The sequence below is a fragment of the Aspergillus viridinutans genome (genome assembly GCF_018404265.1).
Source record: "Aspergillus viridinutans IFM 47045 DNA, scaffold_2, whole genome shotgun sequence".
Taxonomy (NCBI): Eukaryota; Fungi; Ascomycota; class Eurotiomycetes; order Eurotiales; family Aspergillaceae; genus Aspergillus; species Aspergillus viridinutans.
Window position 1 is genome coordinate 3,454,826 of NW_025091218.1, and position 21,458 is coordinate 3,476,283.

The following is a 21,458-nucleotide window of genomic DNA, read 5'->3' on the forward strand; positions in this document are numbered from 1 at the left end:
TAAATTACTATTTAATACTAAAGAATATTCTAAGACCTAGTTAGTAACTAGTTAGGAACTAGTTAAGAACTAATCCTTATCTATATATAGCTTACTCCTTAGGTACTAATTTAGAATAAGTAATTCTAGAGTATATCTCTAATATTTACTTAAGTAGAGATAGTGAAACCTAAGTATAATAAATATTCATTAGATCTAATAATAAATATTTACATACTTTTACCCCTATATAATAATAAATATATTTTTTAATACTATACTCTAGGAGTAGTAAAAAGGTTATTTAATATAAGCCCTCTTATTAATAAGTATATTATATCTATACTAGTTAGTAACTAGTTAATAACTAGTCTAGAACTAGTATATACATTATATAATAATTTCTTAAAGATTTCTAAGTTCTAGCTATAACTTTTTATAATATAAGCATAGCTATTTTTATTAAATCTTAGATATTCTAGTAGATAATTACTATACTTAATAAATTAAATAGTATTTCCAGGCCTTATCCCTCTATATATAATAAGCATAATTAGGATAGGCTATAAACTAATTAGTAACTAGTTCCTAACTAGTTAAGATATAATATACCACCTTATCTAGATCACCCTTTGCAGTATTATAATTATATAAAATTATTTCATTAACTTTATTTAATAATTTATTATACTCTGATTCAGGTGTAAAAGAAGATAAATTAATAAGAGAATTAATTACTATTTAGTTATTCTTAAGATAATAAAAGTTATCTAATAATATCATAAACTAGTTCAGAACTAGTTAAGGCTGTAAGATATATATATAAGTAGTTAAAAATTATTATAGAATATAAAATTATTATTTAGATATAAAGGTTATGTAAGCTTTTATATTTATTTTATATAGGTTGGCTGACCTACTTTAGTTAGCTGAACTCCTTAGTAAAGGTCGGCTGACCTGTAGTCATGCAATCTGGATTAGGGGCTATATAAAGCTAATAATTATAGATTATAATGAATTAGCTCCCCAAGGGGGGTATTCTACTAATTCTTATCTAAAATACCTTAAAGATGGCCTCCTTCTAATCTACAAACCTGGCTAGATCTTCTAGTAAGATAATGCTAAAATCTATACCTCTTACTAGGCACAGGAGTGGTTTAAATCTTATAGAATCTAGGTTATGGAATGGCCTCTATATTCACCTAATTTAAATCTAATTAAACACCTCTGGAACCTCCTAAAGAAGAAGCTTTTATAGCTCTATCCTAGCCTCTTCTTAGGAGGCAGATCTAAGGTAGATTAGACCTAATTTCACAAGGCTATTATAGAGGCATGGGATGCTATCCCTTAGGAGAAGATTAATAATCTGATTTGCTCAATGCCGCGTAGATTATGTGCAGTTTACCAGGCAAAGGGATAGTATACTAAATATTAATATCTACTATCCCCTAGTTTATTCTTATGTACTAGAATAGTATGGTGGTTGAGAAATATGGGATTGAAAATGGTCGGATTTTTCGATTTTTTAGAGTGTCCGGATACTTTTGACCCCTTAGTTTACTTCAGACAAAAGTCCAGGAAACAAGATAAACTCACCCTGAAGGACTATTTCGGACTATTCATTTTCTGATTCGGCAACAAGTCTTCTAAAATTTATAGCTATGACAATCTACGATGAGATGATATCTGTATAGAATCAACGAGAGCTAGGTGCTCGCAATGAAATGACGTTCATCTATCTGTAGGGTAGTGATGTATAACCGAATCGCCAGACTTCCCGCCTGCAGCAAAGCCATGCCTTGTCAATCACACTGCCGCTGACCGAAGAGTCACAAAACATGTTGAGAGATTTGAAAGGATACTGCGCACTTTCTGCAGCCCCAAAACAGGGTTCAAAGGAGGAATATCGGGCGTAAGACGGCCTATAATACTCGGAAGGCACTGAATGGCATAAGATACAATTGTATTACAGTCACACAACTACAGCCACATCAACAAAGGAGAATATCTGCGAAGATTGATCTAGACACATAAGAATGGGAAAGGACGCTTTTTCCAAGTCAGTCTAACATGTAATGTTTACACTTTAAACGGTCAGACCGAGGTCCTCGCCGTAAGGAAGCTGGAAGAGGTCTCCAACAGCGGCAACGGAAGCCTTGCCAGAGAGGAAAGACTTGGCGGCCTGGAGAAGGAAGGTGAGTTAGCCAGGTGACTTTGATGCAAAGCATGCTGAGAATAGGAAAAGAGAAAAGACTTACATCCTTGATCTGCGCCTCAGTGACGCTGTCGAAGCCCTGAGCAATCTCACCAATCTGGTAGGGCTTGCTGCCGTTGATCAGGGCAGCACCGGTGGCCTCAAGGCCGGTCTCGAGGGTCTGAGCAGACTCGAGAGCACGGAACTTGGCCAATGCAACGGCCTTCTTGATCTCGTCACCGGCAATCTCACCGGCAGCCGTCTTCTTGAGAACGTCAACCACGTTCTTGCTGGCGGCAGCAACCTGGTCGGCCTTTCCAGAGACTGTAATGGTGAAGAGACCGGCGTCGGAGTAGGCGTTGTTCTTGGTCGCGACACGGACCTGAGAGAAGCCCTGGGTGGCCTTGGCGAGGAGAGAGAAGCCAGGAGTCCACTTGATGGAAGACTCACCGCCGAGGAGGGCCGCAAGAACGGAAGCTGCAGGCTTGTAGCCCGAAGTGCCAAAGGTACTAGAGCCAGGGAAGGCAATCACAACGGCGTTGCCGGCCTTGGAAGAGATACGCTGTTCGCCACCGTAGTACTTGGAGGCAGTGTTGGGCCGCACTTTGAACTGGCTAGAGCCGCCAGCGCTGGGGAGCTCGGTGAAGAACTCACCAACCCACTTGGACACCTCAGCGGAAGTGGAGCCGCTGCCAACGATGGCGATGTTAGGTTTAGCATAGGCGTCCTTGGCAAACTCGGCGATGGCCTCGGCGGAGAGGTACTTTTCGAAAGGGCCACTGACGGAGGGAGTAATGTTCTCACCCAGACCGCGGTGGAAGGCAAGAGCGTGGGCAGCGTCAACGGCGATGTTCTCAGCATCGGCGGCAAGGGCTTGCTGTCTGTACTTGATGAGGCTGAGGACGAGCTCGTTCAACTCGTGGCCTGAGGTTTCGAGTCAGCCAATATCCCATTGGAGGTAATGACTGACTACAGCCGTCAACATACCTGCAAACTTTGTCTGGGAAGCAACCTCCGCCAACAGCTCGGCAAAGTAAGGAAGGTCTTTTGAGAGGAACTTGGCCTTGAGAACGACGTTCTCACGCGAATGTGTCGAGGAAACTTCACCGCCCAGCAGTTCAACCTCCCGAGTGATCCGCAACGCCGACCGTTTGAGTGTAGACTGTCCATTGAAAGCAGAAACCGTCAGAGATCACATCAATTCACACTCATATACTGCAAGGATTGCAAACGAGCTATAAAACCAACCTTGAAGGCGAAGAATTCGAGGGCGTCGGAGAAGCCAGGGAAGGGCTGGTAACGGGAGCCGGCCTTTGCAACCAACGCCAGGGTGCCGGTTGGGCCTGCGACCTCTCTGCTGGCGACCTTCACACCGGCAGACTCAGAGACATCGTATTGAAGGCCGGGAGTCGCAGCAGTGGCCATGCTGCGACGACTGCTGGCGCTGGCAGCAGAGAGCGCACGGGGCGCATTTCGGCTGAGGGTAGACCGCGAGAGCATTATCGCATGTGCGGATTATCGAACGAGGAGGATAGGAGACGTAGGAAGCCGGAAGGCTTAACAGCAATTGGTGAGGTCGAGAGGGGGGGAGAGCACAAGAAGGCTGGCTGTCTGTCGATGGACGGGTTGGAAACGATGTCTGAAAAGCTTCAAGATGCCGGCGTCTTGATTACTCTTTTGCTGATTGGCCGAAATGACGAGTGCGGGCGGAACCGGCTTTTCCCTCACCCTCCGTGTCAGGTGAGATCAGGTGATATCAATACACGTGATTTTTTAAGGCATGCGATAAGAGAAAAGTAGCAGAACGATGCAGATGATTCAATAAAGACCCATGAGCTCTTCAAGCAGGTTCTTATCTCAGATCTGAACTCTTTATTACTTCTTATAATTCCTTCATGTTATTTATCTGGCCATGTCGATTTATTCCTCCTGAAAAACTTGAACGTTGCCAGCTTCACTGTGAAGCTTGAAAAATGACCTCACAAGTATGCGACAGACAACTGAGCTCGACCACTTAATTCATTGCGCGTCACCTGCTAATTTGGGAATGATACAGTATGCTGCGGAGCTATGCGAGCTTCTTGTAGAAGAGAACTTTGGGGAGCTGTTTGGGGTACGTTTGCGCCCCATGACATGTTGGCTTGAGATCATGATTGAAGTACTTGGGCGGGGGGTGGTTTGATATACGATTAAATGAGCTGATGAGCTAATCCCTTTTCTTCTGACATCAGCGAATCTTCGCGACACTTTCGCGCTATGATCGCCTCAATCTGCCTCGCCTCAAGGCTTACTCCGAACTTCCAAATCGCCAGCTTCTCCCCGCACTCGCTGCTATGATTCAGCAGCATCTTGTCTACCATTACACATCCTACGATGATGGCGTTACGTATTATGAAGCCAATATGCAGTCTGCATACTATCTCATCCGTTCTGGAAAAATTCTGGAGCTTGTGGAGGAACGACTGGGCAAGTATGCGGCGACCGTCCTGTCAACCATCATGTATCTCGGACATGCCCAAGTGAGCTACCTGGAGACTTTGCCGGAATTGAAATCCGAGGCGGTCAAGGCCAATGGCGTTTCTGAAGAGCATGCCGGATATAAGGAAGATGGAGAACAGTCGAATGGACTCAATGGCGAACATCCCAGTGAACAGCCTGAGCTTCTTCACCCAACATTGAAAGTCCTAGCTGCCCATGGTTATATCATCCGTGTTAGGGAGGCACAATTCCAGAGCCATGCGGACAATATCCTCGACGCAGAGCGAGTCATAAGATCTAAACCTGAGATCAAGGCATTGAAGGGCAAGAGGCTAGAGGAAGCAGTCATAGAAGGAACACTCGGATTGCTCAAGGAGAGAACGGACGGGGACCTGACCCGCGGTCTGATAGTCCACGGGGTTCCCAGAGGCGCCAAGCGCAAATACAGTTCTCGGAGGGCTGACGAGCCCAACAAAAAATCCCGAATCGATTTTGCCAGCGTTGATGAAAATGATGAGCAGGATAAGGAAGAGGAGAACGAATGGTCGGATGATGAAATGGGCTACGATACCACTCCAATGGAGGTGAGTGCTTCGAATGACATGCCATCGTATGTGAACGCGAGAGTTAACGAAGCTGTGACACTCAGTCTGGGTTGGTTGTCCGAGTCAATTATAACAAGCTCGACGTCGCACTACGAAATCGCCACTTTATAGAATTAGCTGAGCAGGGTGTGTCGCCAGCAACAGCTGAAGTATATGAATGCCTACTTCGATGCATTGAGTACCAGACCCATCAGTGCCGAGACACTGCCGAGATACCTCGAGAGGGAGAAGAGGGAGAGCAGTACTCTGTGCCGATAGCACTCAGTGCATTAGCCGAAGACGTCAATCCACGGCTTGACCTTTCTAGTTCTACGGGACCCATGGATACCTCGCAGTCAGATGGCAGGCGTGGGAAACGGCCCTTGGAAAGTGATGTTGATGGGACAAATCACGAAGGGGTGAATGGACTGTCTTCTGGCGGTAATCGTACTTTTGAGATCGACCAACACCTTTCTCTTTTGGCGCAGCCACCCCACAACCTCACATCCAAACGCATGGTTTCGGGCCTCATCACGTGGACAGTAGAGTTCCGTCATCTGGCGCGAAAACTCCGGCACCTCGAACTGGAGCGGATGATCGAGGCTCGGTACGGCGACGTTGCGTTGCGGGTGATCCGAGTTCTCCATGCCAAGGGCAAGCTAGACGAGAAGCGACTCCAAGAAATCAGTCTGCTCCCCTTCAAGGACCTGCGGCAGGTCCTTGCGAGCATGCAAGCAGGCGGATTCGTGGACCTGCAAGAAGTGCCACGGGACGCTCAGCGCCAGCCATCACGCACAATCTATCTCTGGTACTACGACCCTGACCGCATCTGCAACAGTGTGCTGCAGGACACGTACAAGGCCATGTCACGGTGTCTGCAGCGTCTGAGGTTCGAGCGTAGCCGGCTAAAGGAGTTCTTGGAGAAGACGGAGCGGAGTGATGTCAAGGGCAACGAGCAGCGTTATCTATCTGAACCGGAATTGGTGCTTCTAGAGCAGTGGAGGGCCAAAGAGGCGTTGTTATTAGGCGAGGTGGCGCGCCTGGATGAGATGGTTGCCGTGATGAGAGACTATTGAGCTGGGTTAAATGATTCCCACGAGACATGAATGAAAAGAAAAGTCATTTGCAGAACATGTCAATTGCATAGCGAATAGAATCATTCTACGTCCAAATCCGTTGTAGAGTCGCCTGCCCCGCTGTACGGAAACTTAGATTACCACACCACCGTGCATACATTCCCTTCAAATCATATATACTCCGATGGCTTTAACTGTTTGTTTGATTACCTACCTCGATTGAAGTACGAATACAGGAGAGAACACAAGTCTAGATACATAAAAGGAAGCAAAGCGGACAACTAGATCTACAGTGGTAAAATGGTAGAATGGCCTGGCTGACCAAAAGTCAGCGCGAAGAGAGGTAGCGCATGTGAACGCACCTATGAAGAAGAGCAAGCAAACCACACCCGACAAAAATACACAGACAAATGCCACACCAGATGACAAAAGATAAACGCCCATCCGTGGTCGACGGATGTTGAACTCCAGGTAGTGTCACTATACAGGTGGTCGTACTGGTCAACTAATTATTTCGTTTCCTCCTGGCATGTCTAAGGCCACTGTGTTGCTAACAGATTTGCTTCGTAACCCATACCGCGTAATCATGCTCCCAATCGCTGGTAGGGAGGCCGTAAAGTTTTTCTTTGGCGATCAAGTCCCATGCATGACTATGTCGAGGCAGTAGCTTCCGTGCTAGTAACAGCGGCCACTGCCACACTACAGCCTTGTGTGCCATTTGAGCTCTTCGTGTTCCCATCCTCTGGTGAAGATACCGTGGCCGCTTTGCCGCCTTCATCCTTCGCGGCACCATTCTCTCCCATTCGAGCCTCAGCAGCGACCAGCTTTCCTTTCGTTTCTTCCAATTCCTGTTTCAAGGCCTTGATATAGTCAATAGCCAGTTCCACAGTACTGGCTTTGCTGATTGTTTGTGCCCCGGCTTTCTCTTTCTCTTTTTCTTTGTCACCCTTGGCAAGACTGGCCACATTCTCTTTGGCGTGCTTCATCTGAATGAACGCCGATGGGATCAGAGACTCGATTTCCTTGAGGGCGTTGTTGATTCGGTTTCTGCGGCCCTGCTCTGCGAGCTTGTGATTCGTTCTCTTTGAGCTGAGATTCTCAGCCAAGGTTTCGGGATATGAGACACCAGGTAGTAGCGTTCCGTCCAGAATATGCTGATAGTTAGATTTGGACGCCAAGTATAGAGCTGAGGTTTCGCTTGAAATGCCTGCAAGAATACGTGATCTTGGTCAGTGCTGATCAACGAGACAAGAGCAGGGCAGATGGCATTCTTACCTTCGCCGCGCACCAAGGGCTGAATGCTAGGACTGATCTTGGGTCGCAAATTAGGACTGGCGTGCGTCGAGCTCAGGCTCTGCCGTTTCCTCCCCATCGGACCAAGCTTAGGTGTTTCCGACTTCTTCGCGATCGGTCCGCTAGGAGAGGGCATGGCCATCGTGCGTGGGCTCGGCGCAATCGAGCCAGGATTCCGATCGATAATTGGCGCTGATTTTGGCTCCAACGACGGTGTGATACTCGCTGATGTAACCGGTGTAGCCGAGCCTGACTTCATGGCGGTATCAATGCGTGCAACCTGAGGTCGAGAGAGTTGTGATGACGGGGTGGCAGCTTCCGGGAGCATAACATCCTCCATGATGTCGTCATAAGATTCTGTGGATACGAGCCTTGCTTGGCCATTGAATTGACCTGTTGGATTCTCCGCTGGCTGTGGCCGTTGAAGACGCATCAACATTGCAGGGGTTGCCGGAGCGCTCGTTTGCGACTGATCGGCTTGTGGCACTAAGGCGGGTGACTTTCGCGCAGGGGGCAGGGCAGGCGGCGGCATCAATGGTTCCGAAAGGGGTTCCGGCGATACAGAATCTTGGTCGGAGCTCTCATTGCTGCTCTGACGAAGCCCACTCACACCGTGAGGCAGTACTTTGGAGACTCCTTGATCCTGGCTGAGGCCGTTGAGAACTTCGTCGGAGTTGAGATTCAGCATTGACTTCTTTCGTGTCTGTGGGCGTACAGATGGCGATTGCTGTTTCTTGGCGCGTGAGGAAAAGGATTTAGTGGTCGATGGTCGGCGACGATGTTTCCTCATCAAGCCAGGGGAGGAAGGAGCAGAAGAGCCGGGGATAGCGTCGGCAGGAGAGTGCAGAAAACCGACCTCAGATACCGACTGGAACGGATAGCCATTGCCGTTGGAGTTCTGGGCCTCAAGAGCTGGAGAGGTGAGGGGGGTAAAATACTCCCCGGGAATTGTGTACTCGGGCAGTCGAAATTGAGTTTCTAACGGTGTCATGGCGGGAGAGACGAGCGGAGTGTAGAGTGCCTGTGTCAATGCGGGTGCATGCATTAGCCTGTGCGCTCCCATCACAATGAGCGCAGGACGCGCCGGGTGGGTTTAGTCTCACCTGCTCTTCGTTCATGCGAGGGTATCGGTCGTACAATTCGTGGTTCTCATCCACCTGGGCCGGATATCGTGCTGCATTACCCTGAAGCTCAATACTGTTCGGAGTAGGGGGAATGATGGCTTGGCCGTGGGGAATGTAGGGTTGCGAGGTGGTAGGCAGTCCATGATGGGGTTGTTGCTGCAGCTGCAGCTTCTGCGGCGGTTGTTGAGGATGATGGAACATCTGAGGTTGTGCAAGTTCCTGGTTGTAGAAGGCTGGGGTTACAGGAGCGCTGGTGTAGGACGAGGGAATTTGACCCTGAGGTTGAGATGGCTGGTTGTGGCTGGAAAGCTCGAACGAGAAATCGCCCATGATGCGATTGTTGTAGGATGAAGACGAGTGAGCGCTGGGAAGGGAGTCGGTCTCCATGCGGACCAGTTGCTCCTGCTCAGCAGTGGTCGTAGGCATCATCGACACCGAGGCGGGAAGAGAACGAGGAGGTTGTAGCTGTCGCTCGCCTGGTCCGTGCCCCTCCAGATCGGGGAAATGCATTCCAAACTCCAGAAAATTAGTGAATTCATCTTCGCCAGAGGCCCCCATGAGCGATTGTTCCTGAAGGGACCCCGGCCATGCCATCGAGTTGTCCTGGTCCATGATGGGTCGGTACGGGCGGGTGCAGAAGAAGCGATCGTGATCTAATTCGGCTGGTTTCGTTTCGACTCTTTCCCAACTCGATTTCTTTCTCTTCTATGTCGGAAACTGCGGAATACTGACGATGACTTGACCATTCACTGAGGGAAAAGAGCGAGGAGAGCTTCAGATCGCAATGCAGTGATAAGGAAAGTGGGACAAAATGTACACTGGAGGAAGTACTCTGCTCCGACGAACGGCCGGTCGGAGATTGACAAGGCTGTCAAGTTTTCAACAGAGCGAATTGATGGGCATGACGGTAGGATTGTAGGTTGATCATGGGTAGAGTAGTGAAAGAGGAACGGGTCAGGTCGACAAAATTGCAAGAGGATGAGAGCGAGGAGGAGATGTGGTGGGTGGGGGGGTGTGGAAAAAGAAGTCTGACTACTAGGAACCAAGTACTACTAAAGTGTCCGTATCTCGTAAGGAAAAGAGGGAAAAAGCGACCGGGTAAAAGCTACGAGGGAGTACTACTAGTATAATAGTCCTGCCCAGCTGCTCGGGATTTCTACAAAGTCAAATGATACAATCAAGATGACTTTGGTAATATTCAAAAAAAAAAAAAAAAAAGGTAAAAACAGAAGTAGAGAAAAATAATATGCGGAAATAATAATAAATATTATTATTATCAGTATTACTACACAAGAGGGACAGAGCATGTTAAAAACCCAAGAGGATGAACAAGAGCACAAGCTAAGGCAAGTATCTTAAGTTCTTAACCAAGCCAACCAGTACAGGGTCCTACTGCATGATTATTTGTCGGATATAAGTAAAACAAAAAGTACTCGGATAGGTCCTTACTAGGAGGTAACCTGCAAGCCATTTTATTACTACGTACCTGGTTTTGTGATTCTAGAACTGAAGCCAAACACCCTTCTGCACAGTAGGTATCCACAGAGTAACATCGATATTGCCAATTTACTATGGAGTAACTGAATAATCATCTGCGTCAAGGGCAGAGAAATGATGAAGGTGAAAAAAAAAAAAAAAAAAAGAAAGAAAGAAAGAAAGAACAGAAACTGGTCAACCATCAAGAGACCAGGGAATATTCTCCGCTAATTAAGTTCCAGCCATGAGGACAAGAATTATCAGACGAATCCAGAATTAGGATCAGAATGGGTTATCATAATAAAGGGTGCCAATTTTATCAAAGGCTGCTGGCTGGTAAATGAAACGGCAGCAAAGCAGATCCAGATGAAGAGTCTACTTTGGCCTGACCCATGGGACATACATAATGATATACCAAGTATACGTCCGGTTTTCCTCTGTAAACTTCCCAGTCTTCCCTCATACCGAGAGGTTGATCCATGCTTCCCCAATCGGCGTCTTCTCGGGCTTCATGAGCAGCAAACCTGAGTACTTGAGTACTTTACCCCCGGCCGATGATTTTCTTCCCGGACAATACCATGTTAATAGAGCATTATCGCCTTTTTGATATTTCTGTACTTCACAGAGGAACAAGGTCCCTATCCCTTGTTGAACTTCTTGACTATCACCAGAATTATCTACCAGGTTGACTCTCCCCCAATGGACTCCCTCTGAAGAAGACCAGAACATGATCCATGGATCCAGATTGTGCTCTTGTGATAATGGTCTTGTTCACCTCTGGGACTAAACCTAGTCTGTGAACAGCTTTTCCTAAATAATCATAGCCTCACATGCGTCGCCAGTGGGCCATTTTTTAAAAGCGGCAGGTGCGCTTGTGGATTATTCTCTAGACTACCTGGTTCAATCAAGGTGGCCTGTGCAAGTCAGACTACCGCTTAAGTATCAACTGTAATAATAATGTGAGTGATTATCATCCAACATATCCGGAGGGTGTCCATGCGCCTGATGATGAAAAAGGTCCTATCTCCATGTCAAGGCAAATCGGGGCAGGGCCACTTGAATCCTTCCGTCTTTTTATTCCTTCCTCGGAACAACCAGGTTACCAGGGAGCATCGCGGGGCACTTTTCAGTTCTACTGCGCGACTACCTTGAGTTAGACCAATGGAGCTACTAGTAAAAATTTATTAGTTTCCACTGGGAGTGATTGGGCTCCCTACTGAATTCCTCCTAGGTTACCTAGTAACCTAAGTACCTAGATCGCTTCTGATTCCTGAAAATCAGATTCACAAAGCCTGATTGGTCCTCTGAGGCGTTTGAGGTAATATTCAGAATAATGACATCGCTTATCCCGTCCAGTCCAGTCCAAATGCGCTTCTAGACAAATACCTAACTACTATCTATCTGGGTAGGCGTACAGCTCACTCTCTTCAGTAGGCCAATAATCTTTTGCCTGAATCCTGTAAGGAAAAGGCTGCTACTCCGTAGTACTACTCTGGGATGGACTTAGACCCGCTAACTATGACGGTGTAGCTGATCACCATGCAAGATCCCAATGCTAAGAATATCATGAAGGTTTCACATCCCTATGTACCTCCCCGTAGCGCGAGGTAGCAGATACGGTTTTCCTTGGGTTACGTGCCTCTATCTTAAGATCCTGAATTACAGAGTAAAGAAGTACGGCATCCTTGGTCGGTGACTCAACGACTGCTCACTTGATCACTGGTTCTGTGATCCCTTGCTAAATAAGTAATACTCGAAAGTCTTCCAACTTGAAGCTATCCTTTCTGCAGAGGGGTCACGTGGATTACGTAACCATCCATTGCTAACTATGGAGTAAAGTGCGTACAAAGATACCCCAGCCAAATTGCGGGGTAACTGTTGGGCTGAGATGATAACATGACATGACATGACATGACATGCCACAATGGTCATCAACCTCGTCCGCGCCAGAGAAGGTATTCGTCAGCCACTCCGTACAGCTGCATAACCCTTACCGCTTCCTTCCTTAGTATTACCTTATCTAAGGTACCTCTCTACGATTACAACAATCCATCACCAAGCAAATGAGCTCATCTCTTTGCAGCCTCCACCTCCCCCAGTAGCAGCAAAACTCCCCTCCATACCATGTTCCATCTTCCCCTTGAAGGGGACCGAGCCTTTTTGCCAGTATACTCACCAACTCTTCACTAATCATGAGGCCACCTGTACCTGAGGTCTCCATGCCTCGATCCCGCAAGTCTTCCATCGAACAGCCGTGGACCGATCCCCGCACTACCGCCCCTGCGACCTTTTTCCTGGCCCGCAGTCATACACAGCACTCGGACGAGCTCTCGCTTGAAGATTCCGATGTCTCGAAAGAGTGTATGTATGGAGTCCAGAGCCTTGAGGACTCTGTTCACGAGGCCACCATATCCTCATCTCAGAACATATTCGATCGATCCCTTGGCGATAGGCTCTCGTCCGGCCCAGCTGTAGCGGATCTACGGCCCGATATCAGTCTCGACATCAATGAAAACGGTAATGAGGATGAGAATGGCGTGGATGCGCCACCTCTCGGCCGTCGTAGATCCACCATCAGGCAGTTCGACACCCTTCGAACAGAGGTCTCTTTGCAGCCGCCGTCAGATCGTGCTTCATCCCGTCCACTAACCCCACTCAACCCCGACGAACCTTCGTCTCTCCCCAGCAGCCCGAAATCTGTCTCTAATCAATCTATGAAGCACCTCGACGACATCTCTATCACAGACGATCTCAGCAGCCACGCGGTGGGCTCCGAGGATGAGGGCAATGATGCTCGCGAAGCGCCGAATTCGGCTGGATTCGACAGTACATCCCAGTTAATCATGCCTAGCATTAGGATGCCTAGTCGGAGGCCATTCACAGATCGAGGAAAGACTATGGGCCGCTTCAAAGTGCTCATAGCTGGCGCTTGCGGTAAGTGGAACTCGCCTCGCATCTGGAATATTGAGATCCGAAGTATTAGCTGAGTTATATCTGACCTACGAGTAGGGTCCGGGAAAACTTCCCTCATCAAATCTATAGTACAAGCTTGTGAAGATATCGTGCATGTTGACCCCTTCCCCTCGCTATCTCCTTCAAACCTGTCAGCCCGCGCGCAGGCCCCGACTGCTGCAGCGGTGATCTCGGAAATCTACGCTAGCACCAAACCATACCCTCCGTGGTGGTCAGATCTGGAGGATTCTCGCGTTCTGCGGAGGAGAAAGAGTAGTGGCGATATTGTTCTTGAACGGAATCTATGCTTCGTCGATACTGCGGCCGACGGCTTGAGTAGAGTCGGACAAACTGATGCTATTGTTCATCACATACAGCAACAGCTCCTGCGGGCCACGACGGCCGTGAATTCCTCTAACACCGATTTCGAAAATCTCCTCGCTGGCAACGGCGGAGCACAAGTAGATGCCGTTCTCTACCTGATCTCAGAGAGTAAGTGGTCTGCAATAAACTACTCCCGTTTTATACGATCGTGCTGACCTTTCAGATACGCTTGCCGCGGATATTGAGTGCATCCGGAAGCTCTGCGACTGGACAAACGTTATTCCCCTTATATCTAAGTCAGATCTACTGACTCCCGACCAAATTGCCACTCTCAAATCTTCCTTTCACACGAAAGCCCAGATGGCATCCATAAAACCCTTCCATTTTGGGGACGCAACTTCCGTCGCGGCAGATGGATCCTCGAGTCACTCGCCATTCGCCGTCTCATCCGCGAAAGTAGATGATGAAGACATCATGGACGCTAGCACATTGATGAGCCCAGACTATGTCCAGCCTCTGGCACCCTCCGAACTTTCGCTACTTGTACAAAAATTGTTCGATCTCGACAACATGGCATGGATCCGACATTCTGCTGCTAAGAAGCTTGTTCAGAGACAACATTACCAAGGACAACAATGGGCAGTCACACGGCACAGCACCAACTGTTTTGATGGCCAGAGTACTGTATCCAGATCTACCTCCTCAGTCCTCTCTACTAGTTATCTTGAGGGCATCACGTCTCCGCCTAGTGGACGCTTCCCCAGCTATACCATGGCCCGACTATCGGATTATACACAACGTGAGGAAAAGATGGCCCGCGTACAGTTGGCCAAGTGGGCCTCGGACTTGCAGCGAAGCCTTCAAAATGAACGAGAAAGATATGCGGCCTTGGCCAGAGGAGAAAGGGCCGTCTGGCTCACCGAAAGGCTCGGGGAGTGTGTTGTGGATGGTTCGCTGGTGCCGATTACAAAAACGCCCGGATTTTGCGGACTTCGCCTTCCTACGGAGAATGCAGGCGGTCGCCTGTTCGTCCGCACTCAAGACGGGAGAAAGACGGAATATCGAATTACCAGTATAAGTCCGCATGATCCCTTGGGTATCGTGTGGTGGTCCGACGACCTCAAACAACGAGGGTGGGCGATTGTCCAGATCGTTGGTAGCCTCGGCGTAGTGGGAGGGCTTGCCCTCTGGCTTGCGAAAGCCTGGGGATTATCATCACGCAGTCTGTCTGAGTGGCGCTTTGACTGTTGCAGCACCTGCAATTAAAGCTGGAAAGGACGTCCAGGTACTTCATGATGTCGAAACGAGCTGACCGACATTAACGATGCGAAAGACGATCGATCCAAACTGTCCCTTTTTGACTTTTCCCTTTTCATAATTCGGCCTCAGGTTCTCTTCTCGTGTCCTTTGTTGATGGTTGCTGGCCTTCATCGACCAATTTCTTCTTCTTCCTTGGCATCTCTGTTCAATACACATATACATGGATGTATGGGAAGCAAATCTCGGTGTTTCGAGGTGTCTCGGGCGTTTCAGGTCATCGGTTCTTCGAACACATTCCACCCTGCCGGTCTTTGATTCATATCCACTGTAATTTGTGATGCTACGTATCCTCTCATCTACTCCCGGAAGAAGTATGTACCCTCGTGACGTCCTGTTCTTATAGGCAGCCCTACATGTATGCTACCCTTGATGCTGGCTGGTTGTCTGTAGAGAGCGTAGGGAAATACCATGCCATGCCATTCATTGATAAGAAGTCAAATTCAAGAACTTCTGCTGGCGTGGACTGGCGAGACGGAGGAGTCCTGATCTACAGAATTGACTATGAATGCAAGTGAACGAGAATAAAGCTTTTATTCCGATGAACTATTGGTCTACCTGACTGAAAACGCTCTTATGATCTTCACAAGAAGAAACATTAAGAACAAAATTCAAAGCCGAAGTAACTTGAGTAAAAAGAAAAACGCTCAAGAACGCCATTCGTTGTGAATCACATCATCATCCAGGATATACCATCTCCTGCCGTTCCCATCAACCGAAGAAAGCAATATCGTTCAGTGATTAGTCCTGATGCAAATACCGCTGGAACAGGTTTGAAAAGGGTCGTAAAATATTACAGTAGAGAGTAACCGTCTAGTCAACCTCCTCCATGGCGCTCTCGCCAGTGGTGGCCTCGGCAGGAGCAGCCTCCTCGGGGGCTTTCTCCTCGGCGGTCTCGGCCTCCTCATCAATGTTCAGGCCAAGAGACACGAGCTTGTGAATACGCTCGGCGAAGCTGGCAGGCTCCTCGATGGTGAAGCCGGAAACAAGCAGGGAGGTCTCAAAGAGCAGCTGGGTGATGGACTTGACAGTGCGGTCGTTCTCACCGTCGGCCTCAACCTTCTTCTTCAGCTCCTTGATGATGGAGGACTTGGGAGAGATCTCGAAAGTCTTCTTGGAGGACATGTAAGAGCTCATGGAGGTGTCACGCAGAGCCTGAGCCTTCATGATACGCTCCATGTTGGCGGACCAACCGAACTGGCCAGTGCGGATAGCGCAAGGAGAGCCGACGAGCTTGTGGGACACGACGACCTTCTCAACCTTGTCGCCAAGGATGTTCTTGAGGCTCTTAGCCAGGTTCTCGTACTCCTTCTCCTCCTTCTCGCGCTCAGCCTTCTCTTCCTCGGTCTCCTCGAGCTCGAAGTCCTTGGTGATGTCGACCAGCTTCTTGCCATCGAACTCCTTCAGCTGAGTGAAGGCGTACTCATCGATGGGGTCAACGAGGAACAGGACCTCAAAGTTCTTCTGCTTGAGGCTGTCAAGGAAGGGAGACTTGGCAACAGCCTTGATAGACTCGCCAGTGATGTAGTAGATCTGCTTCTGGTGCTCAGGCATGCGGGTGACGTAGTCGGCGAGGGAGGTGGCCTCGTCACCAGACTTAGTGGACTGGTAGCGGAGCAGCTTGGCAAGAGTCTGGCGGTTCTGAGCATCTTCGTGGATACCGAGCTTGATGTTCTTGCTAAAAGCAGAGTAGAACTTGTCGAACTGCTCACGATCCTCGGCGATCTCGTTGAAGAGTTCAAGAGTCTTCTTGACAATGTTCTTCTTGATGACCTTCATGATCTTGTTCTGCTGGAGAGTCTCACGAGACAGGTTGAGAGGCAGATCCTCAGAGTCGACAACACCCTTGATGAAGCCCAGCCACTCAGGGATGAGGTCGGTGGCGTCATCAGTGATGAAGACACGACGGACGTAGAGCTTGATGTTGTTCTTGGTCTTCTTAGTCTCGAAGAGGTCGAAAGGAGCACGCTTGGGAACGTAGAGGATAGCACGGAATTCAAGCTGACCCTCGACCGAGAAGTGCTTGACAGCGAGATGATCCTCCCAGTCGTTGGAGAGGGACTTGTAGAAGGCGGCATACTCCTCCTGGGTGATGTCGGCAGGGTTGCGAGTCCAGATGGGCTTGGTCTTGTTGAGCTCCTCCTCCTCGATCTTGCTCTCCTTGATAGTCTTGGTCTTCTTCTCCTTCTTCTCCTCCTCCTCGTCGACTTCCTCGATCTTGGCCTTCTTTTCTTCACCCTCTTCCTCCTTGGTCTCCTCAGCCTCCTCGTCAGGGACCTCCTTCTCAGTCTCCTTTAGGACGTGGAGGTAGATAGGGTAGGAGATGAACTCGGAGTGCTTGCGAACAACCTCCTTGATACGGCTCTCGTTCAAGTAGTCGGTCTGCTCATCCTTCAAGTGCAGAATGATCTTGGTACCACGGCCGAGCTGCTCGCCCTCGGTATCCTGGGTGAGAGTGAAGGTGCCACCAGCGGCAGACTCCCAGATGTACTGCTCATCATCATTGTTCTTGGAGACAACGGTGACGCGGTCGGCAACAAGATAAGCAGAGTAGAAACCAACACCGAACTGACCAATCATGGAGATATCAGCACCGGCGGAGAGAGCCTCCATGAACTGCTTGGTGCCAGAACGGGCAATGGTACCGAGGTTGTTGATCAAATCCTACAAGCAAAGTCAGTCAATCTGATTACTTCAACCACCAATCTGCAGTTGAGACTGCCGGAGCGAACTTACAGCCTTGGTCATACCAATACCAGTATCACGAATGGTGAGGGTCTTGTTCTCCTTGTCGGGGATGATGTCGATGCGGAGGTCCTTGCCCGAGTCGAGCTTAGTAGGATCCGACAAGGACTGGTAGCGAATCTTGTCAAGAGCATCGGAGGCGTTCGAGATAAGTTCTCGCAGGAAAATCTCCTTGTTGGAGTAGACAGTGTTGATGATCAGCGAGAGAAGCTGAGAGATCTCAGCCTGGAATTCAAAGGTTTCGGAAGACATGATGGCGGAGGGAGAGCGAGATATGAGAAATATAGATTCTGATGTTTGACTGTGTGTTAGCTAGGCCGCCCGAGAATCTCAACTTCTATTTATCTGAGGCAGGTTGGGGGCAAGAAACTGTCCCAAATGAGGCAGAGGGACAACCGACGAAGACTTACATAAAGGTAGATAGGTGGATTCGGGAAAGAGCGGTAGGTAGAGAGGTAAGCAAACGTTCGCAGAGAGATGAAGCGAAGGAGTCAAAGGGGAGAGAGGAAATAGGTCTGAGAGTGAGACTTTTGAAGATGAGAACAAGATATGACTGAGAGAAGGGGAGCGGGCCGACTTAATGTTCTCTGGGCTGAGGGAGACAAAATTTCGATGCGGTGTTTCTACGGCAATCCAGCAACTTCCATGCTCTCCGCTGTTCCACTGGTCGAGCTTCCATCAAGGTTCCAGCGCCTTCTGACGAGCCCCCTAGTCTATCTATCAGGCTGCTGGATTGTATCTGGGGATCTAGAAGCTTCATCCGGTTCCTCCTTTCAGCTCAATCTTGGCTTTCTCTTGATATCGTCTTCGCATTTCCCCGTCCGCTGACCATATCTCAGCAATTCTATTTCTGACTTGCCTGACTGCCTCAGGCTACCTTAGTAATCTAGAACGTTCCGCTCCACTGTCTAGATGCTCGCGGAACCAATCACAAGGCTGCATTTGTATACCGCTTCTCCAGGGCCTCAACCAGCTTGTCCTCTATTCTACATACCAAGTTCTTAATAACAATAATAATAGGGCTATCATGGCCACTGTGTCCCTTGGATAACAGAGCTTGCCGCCTGAAGAACTTTCACAGATATTCTCTGTTGCTTGGCCTTATCTGGAGGTTTACCCGGCCAAGTTGCATTTTCACCTGACCTGTCAGATCAACCTGTGGGTTACTCTGAAGCACTCTTTCTGTAGAGCTATTTGATATGTCCAGCATGGACCACAAAGAAGAAGATCATCATCTAAAATGAGTGATCGTCTTGAATCTGGTCAGGTCTGTACCTTAGGCATCGGCTCAACAATGGTGAAATATCCATTATTATTATTACACACCCGCCCAGTGCTGCTTGTAGCGAGAGCACACCCGGCCTGCTCTCGACTTGTAAGCTATGTAGATTCTCTGGTCCAAGGCCATTCCTCACTGGTGAACCGGCTCGCCACCTATTGCAGCCCCAATGAAAGGATAACCGTATCAAACGATGGAGACAGCCATAAATCATCCATTTACAATTCATCAACTCGAGAAGATGTGATCAACAAAACACGCATCTGGGAAAAAAAAGGACACTCGGACCAGTAAAAGGATAAATAAATAGTGAACAATCAGAACAGAGTTGGCCTTCGATCTCGCTATGCTAGAAAAGGCAAAGAGAAGAGGTAAAATAGGTCATGAGAGTACAATGATAGGAAATAGAAGTCATATATCAAATGACCAAAGAAACGGGGGAAAAGGGAGTTCCCAGTGAGGAAATGACATAAGAACTTTTCCAACCGCTAATATGCAGTGTAATAGAGGGGGGCCACATAACACATGGATGTCATTATGAGTAGATGTGAGTAATACATGCCCTGGAATCATCGTAGCACCTCAACCTGATATGCTGCTTTGGACCAGGAGAAAGGGTTAAGAATCGTCGAACGTAAAAAGAGAATCTTCAACAGACCCCTTTAAGCAGCCTGAGGCTGGTTGCGGGGCTTGCCGTTCACGTTTCCTCCACGGCCACGGGGAGCAAAGCCGCCACCACGTCCGTCGCGCTGGAAGCCACCACGGCCCTGGTTGCCAGCCCGGTCACCGCGGCCACGACCTGCGCCACCACGGCCAGCACCGTAGTTAGCATTGCCGCCATAAGCGTTACCGCGGGGACGACGTTCTTCAACAAATATTTGTTCGGATCCGATTTGGTGAGGGTTTGCAGCAACGGCAGCTGCGTAACCGGCAGGCTCCGCAAACTCAACGAAGGCGCAGTTCTTTGCGAAAAGAGAACATCCAGGTCAGTTGGAGTCCGCTTTAAATTGTTGAAAGTTCAATGGTCCACATACCTTCTGGCGGCTCACATCAAAGTACTTGAGCTTTCCGAAACGAGAGAGAGTTTGCTTGAGCAAGCTGGCATCGACCTTCTCATTGACATTCTTGATGTACGCAAGGACGTTCTGCTCTTCGGCGGTACGAGATTGGGTTTTCTTATGATCGTGACCAGCAGTCTGCCAGCCAGCACCATCAGTAGAAGTCGGTTGCTCGGTGGTGCTTTCAGCGGCGGCAGCTGCAGGAGCAGAAGCAGCAGTAGGAGCAGGCTGAGACGGGGCAGGGGCAGGGGAAGGCTGAGACGCGGCAGGAGCATGAGTAGACTTAGGCGGGGCAACGGGAATAGCAGGGACAACAGGAGCTGAAGCCCCAGATTTGGATACAATGGTGGCCCAGGTCTTGGGAACAGCCTTTGCTGGGGCAGCGGTCTCCTTTTCCGGCACAAGAGCCTCCTTCTTCACAGGCTCAGCTGGAGTATGCTGGGGAGTTGCGGGCCTTTCCGGCGCCGCAGCTTCAGGCTCGACCGGGGCAGGAGCTTCTTGCGGAGCCTCCGGCTCTTCCGCAGTAGCTCCGTTGATCTGTGCCGGTTCGCCGTTCTCCTGGGCCTGCTCAAGTTTCTCGTCCACCTGAGCGACAGCAGCTTCGTTAGTAACCTGGGGTTCGGTCACTTCAGGTGCAGCCTCAGCAGCGGCAGGTTCCTCAGCAGCTTCCACGACTTGCTCCTCAGCTGGGGCCGCGGGAGCGGCGGGGGCTTCAGCCGAAGCGGCCTCCTCGTTTACAATCTCCTCCTCCTCATCGACCAAGTACCGGAAGATATCATTGAGAACATAGTAGCCGTTGGGCTGCTCGGCGAGCACGAAAGTCTGCACAAACTTCCGGGACGGTTCGGATTTGTTGGAAATTTCACCAATGACAGAAATCAAGATGTTGTCAAATGATGCCTGGGAATCAACGTTCAAGACACGAACTTTACAGTCCTGAAAGTCAAGCTGCTTGAATTTCTCGTTGATTGCCTGAGCGAATGGGCGGTCAAGTTAGCGATGTTCTTAGGGCACAACTAATCCGAGGCGCATCGAACTCACCTTCTGGCCGACTGCGACAGGAACCGACTCTGCCTCAGTACCAAAGACGAGCTGCGACCGCCGGGAGTAGAAGAGGTGCAGCTTCTCTGGGCTACGGCTCATGTTGGTATAGTACTGCTCAACGAAGTACCACCCAACCTCATCCTTGGATATTCCATTCTTCTGGTCGTTAGGAGGGGCATTGGTGGGGGTAGATGACTGCGCTGGCTGAAAGTTGGACACACTGGTCACAGCAGTATGGGCGTGGTTGTAGGAGTCAGGATACGCATGTTGCGCGGGGTAGTTGCCGTTCATAGGAGGCTGGGTCGTGTCGGACATTGTGTAAGATTCTGCAGTGGGAGACGAGTTGAAGAAAAGGTCTTGGGAGGCCAAAAGTATATGGACAATGGCAGAAAGCTTCTATGCGACGAAGGCGACAATAAGTGAAGAAAGAGGAAGGAATCTAGAATGAGATAACTTTTCCTCTTCGTGGCTCGTCTGTTAATTATGGAATTGAAGGTTAGCAACAAGCAGACTAAATAATAATGTGTTTCGTGGA

The 21,458-nt window shown here is 49.1% G+C and overlaps 6 protein-coding genes across 6 annotated transcripts; 2 read left to right on the forward strand and 4 right to left on the reverse strand.

Annotated features, from left to right (window-relative positions):
• Positions 1 to 2,065: 2,065 nt before the first annotated feature.
• Aspvir_004626 (ubiquinol--cytochrome-c reductase subunit 2) lies at positions 2,066 to 3,673 on the reverse strand (the record flags this gene model as incomplete). The annotated part of the gene is made up of 4 exons (XM_043267850.1): positions 2,066 to 2,161; positions 2,238 to 3,097; positions 3,161 to 3,335; positions 3,422 to 3,673. 4 exons carry the CDS (start codon positions 3,671 to 3,673, stop codon positions 2,066 to 2,068), a joined length of 1,383 nt encoding a protein of 460 aa, XP_043123785.1.
• A 473-nt stretch (positions 3,674 to 4,146) lies between these two features.
• Positions 4,147 to 6,311, forward strand: Aspvir_004627 (putative DNA directed RNA polymerase III subunit Rpc82; the record flags this gene model as incomplete). The annotated part of the gene is made up of 4 exons (XM_043267851.1): positions 4,147 to 4,158; positions 4,230 to 4,286; positions 4,405 to 5,235; positions 5,301 to 6,311. 4 exons carry the CDS (start codon positions 4,147 to 4,149, stop codon positions 6,309 to 6,311), a joined length of 1,911 nt encoding a protein of 636 aa, XP_043123786.1.
• Positions 6,312 to 6,961: 650 nt separating this feature from the next.
• Positions 6,962 to 9,340, reverse strand: Aspvir_004628 (phosphate-sensing transcription factor PHO4; the record flags this gene model as incomplete). The annotated part of the gene is made up of 3 exons (XM_043267852.1): positions 6,962 to 7,518; positions 7,587 to 8,625; positions 8,708 to 9,340. The coding sequence occupies 3 exons, from the start codon at positions 9,338 to 9,340 to the stop codon at positions 6,962 to 6,964; spliced, it is 2,229 nt and encodes a 742-aa protein (XP_043123787.1).
• Positions 9,341 to 12,396: 3,056 nt separating this feature from the next.
• Positions 12,397 to 14,746, forward strand: Aspvir_004629 (uncharacterized protein; the record flags this gene model as incomplete). Its single annotated transcript, XM_043267853.1, has 3 exons — positions 12,397 to 13,138; positions 13,214 to 13,648; positions 13,704 to 14,746. 3 exons carry the CDS (start codon positions 12,397 to 12,399, stop codon positions 14,744 to 14,746), a joined length of 2,220 nt encoding a protein of 739 aa, XP_043123788.1.
• Positions 14,747 to 15,610: 864 nt separating this feature from the next.
• Positions 15,611 to 17,794, reverse strand: hsp90 (chaperone Hsp90; the record flags this gene model as incomplete). Its single annotated transcript, XM_043267854.1, has 2 exons — positions 15,611 to 17,461; positions 17,534 to 17,794. 2 exons carry the CDS (start codon positions 17,792 to 17,794, stop codon positions 15,611 to 15,613), a joined length of 2,112 nt encoding a protein of 703 aa, XP_043123789.1.
• A 1,689-nt stretch (positions 17,795 to 19,483) lies between these two features.
• Positions 19,484 to 21,238, reverse strand: Aspvir_004631 (NTF2 and RRM domain protein; the record flags this gene model as incomplete). Its single annotated transcript, XM_043267855.1, has 3 exons — positions 19,484 to 19,783; positions 19,856 to 20,851; positions 20,921 to 21,238. The coding sequence occupies 3 exons, from the start codon at positions 21,236 to 21,238 to the stop codon at positions 19,484 to 19,486; spliced, it is 1,614 nt and encodes a 537-aa protein (XP_043123790.1).
• Positions 21,239 to 21,458: the final 220 nt, after the last annotated feature.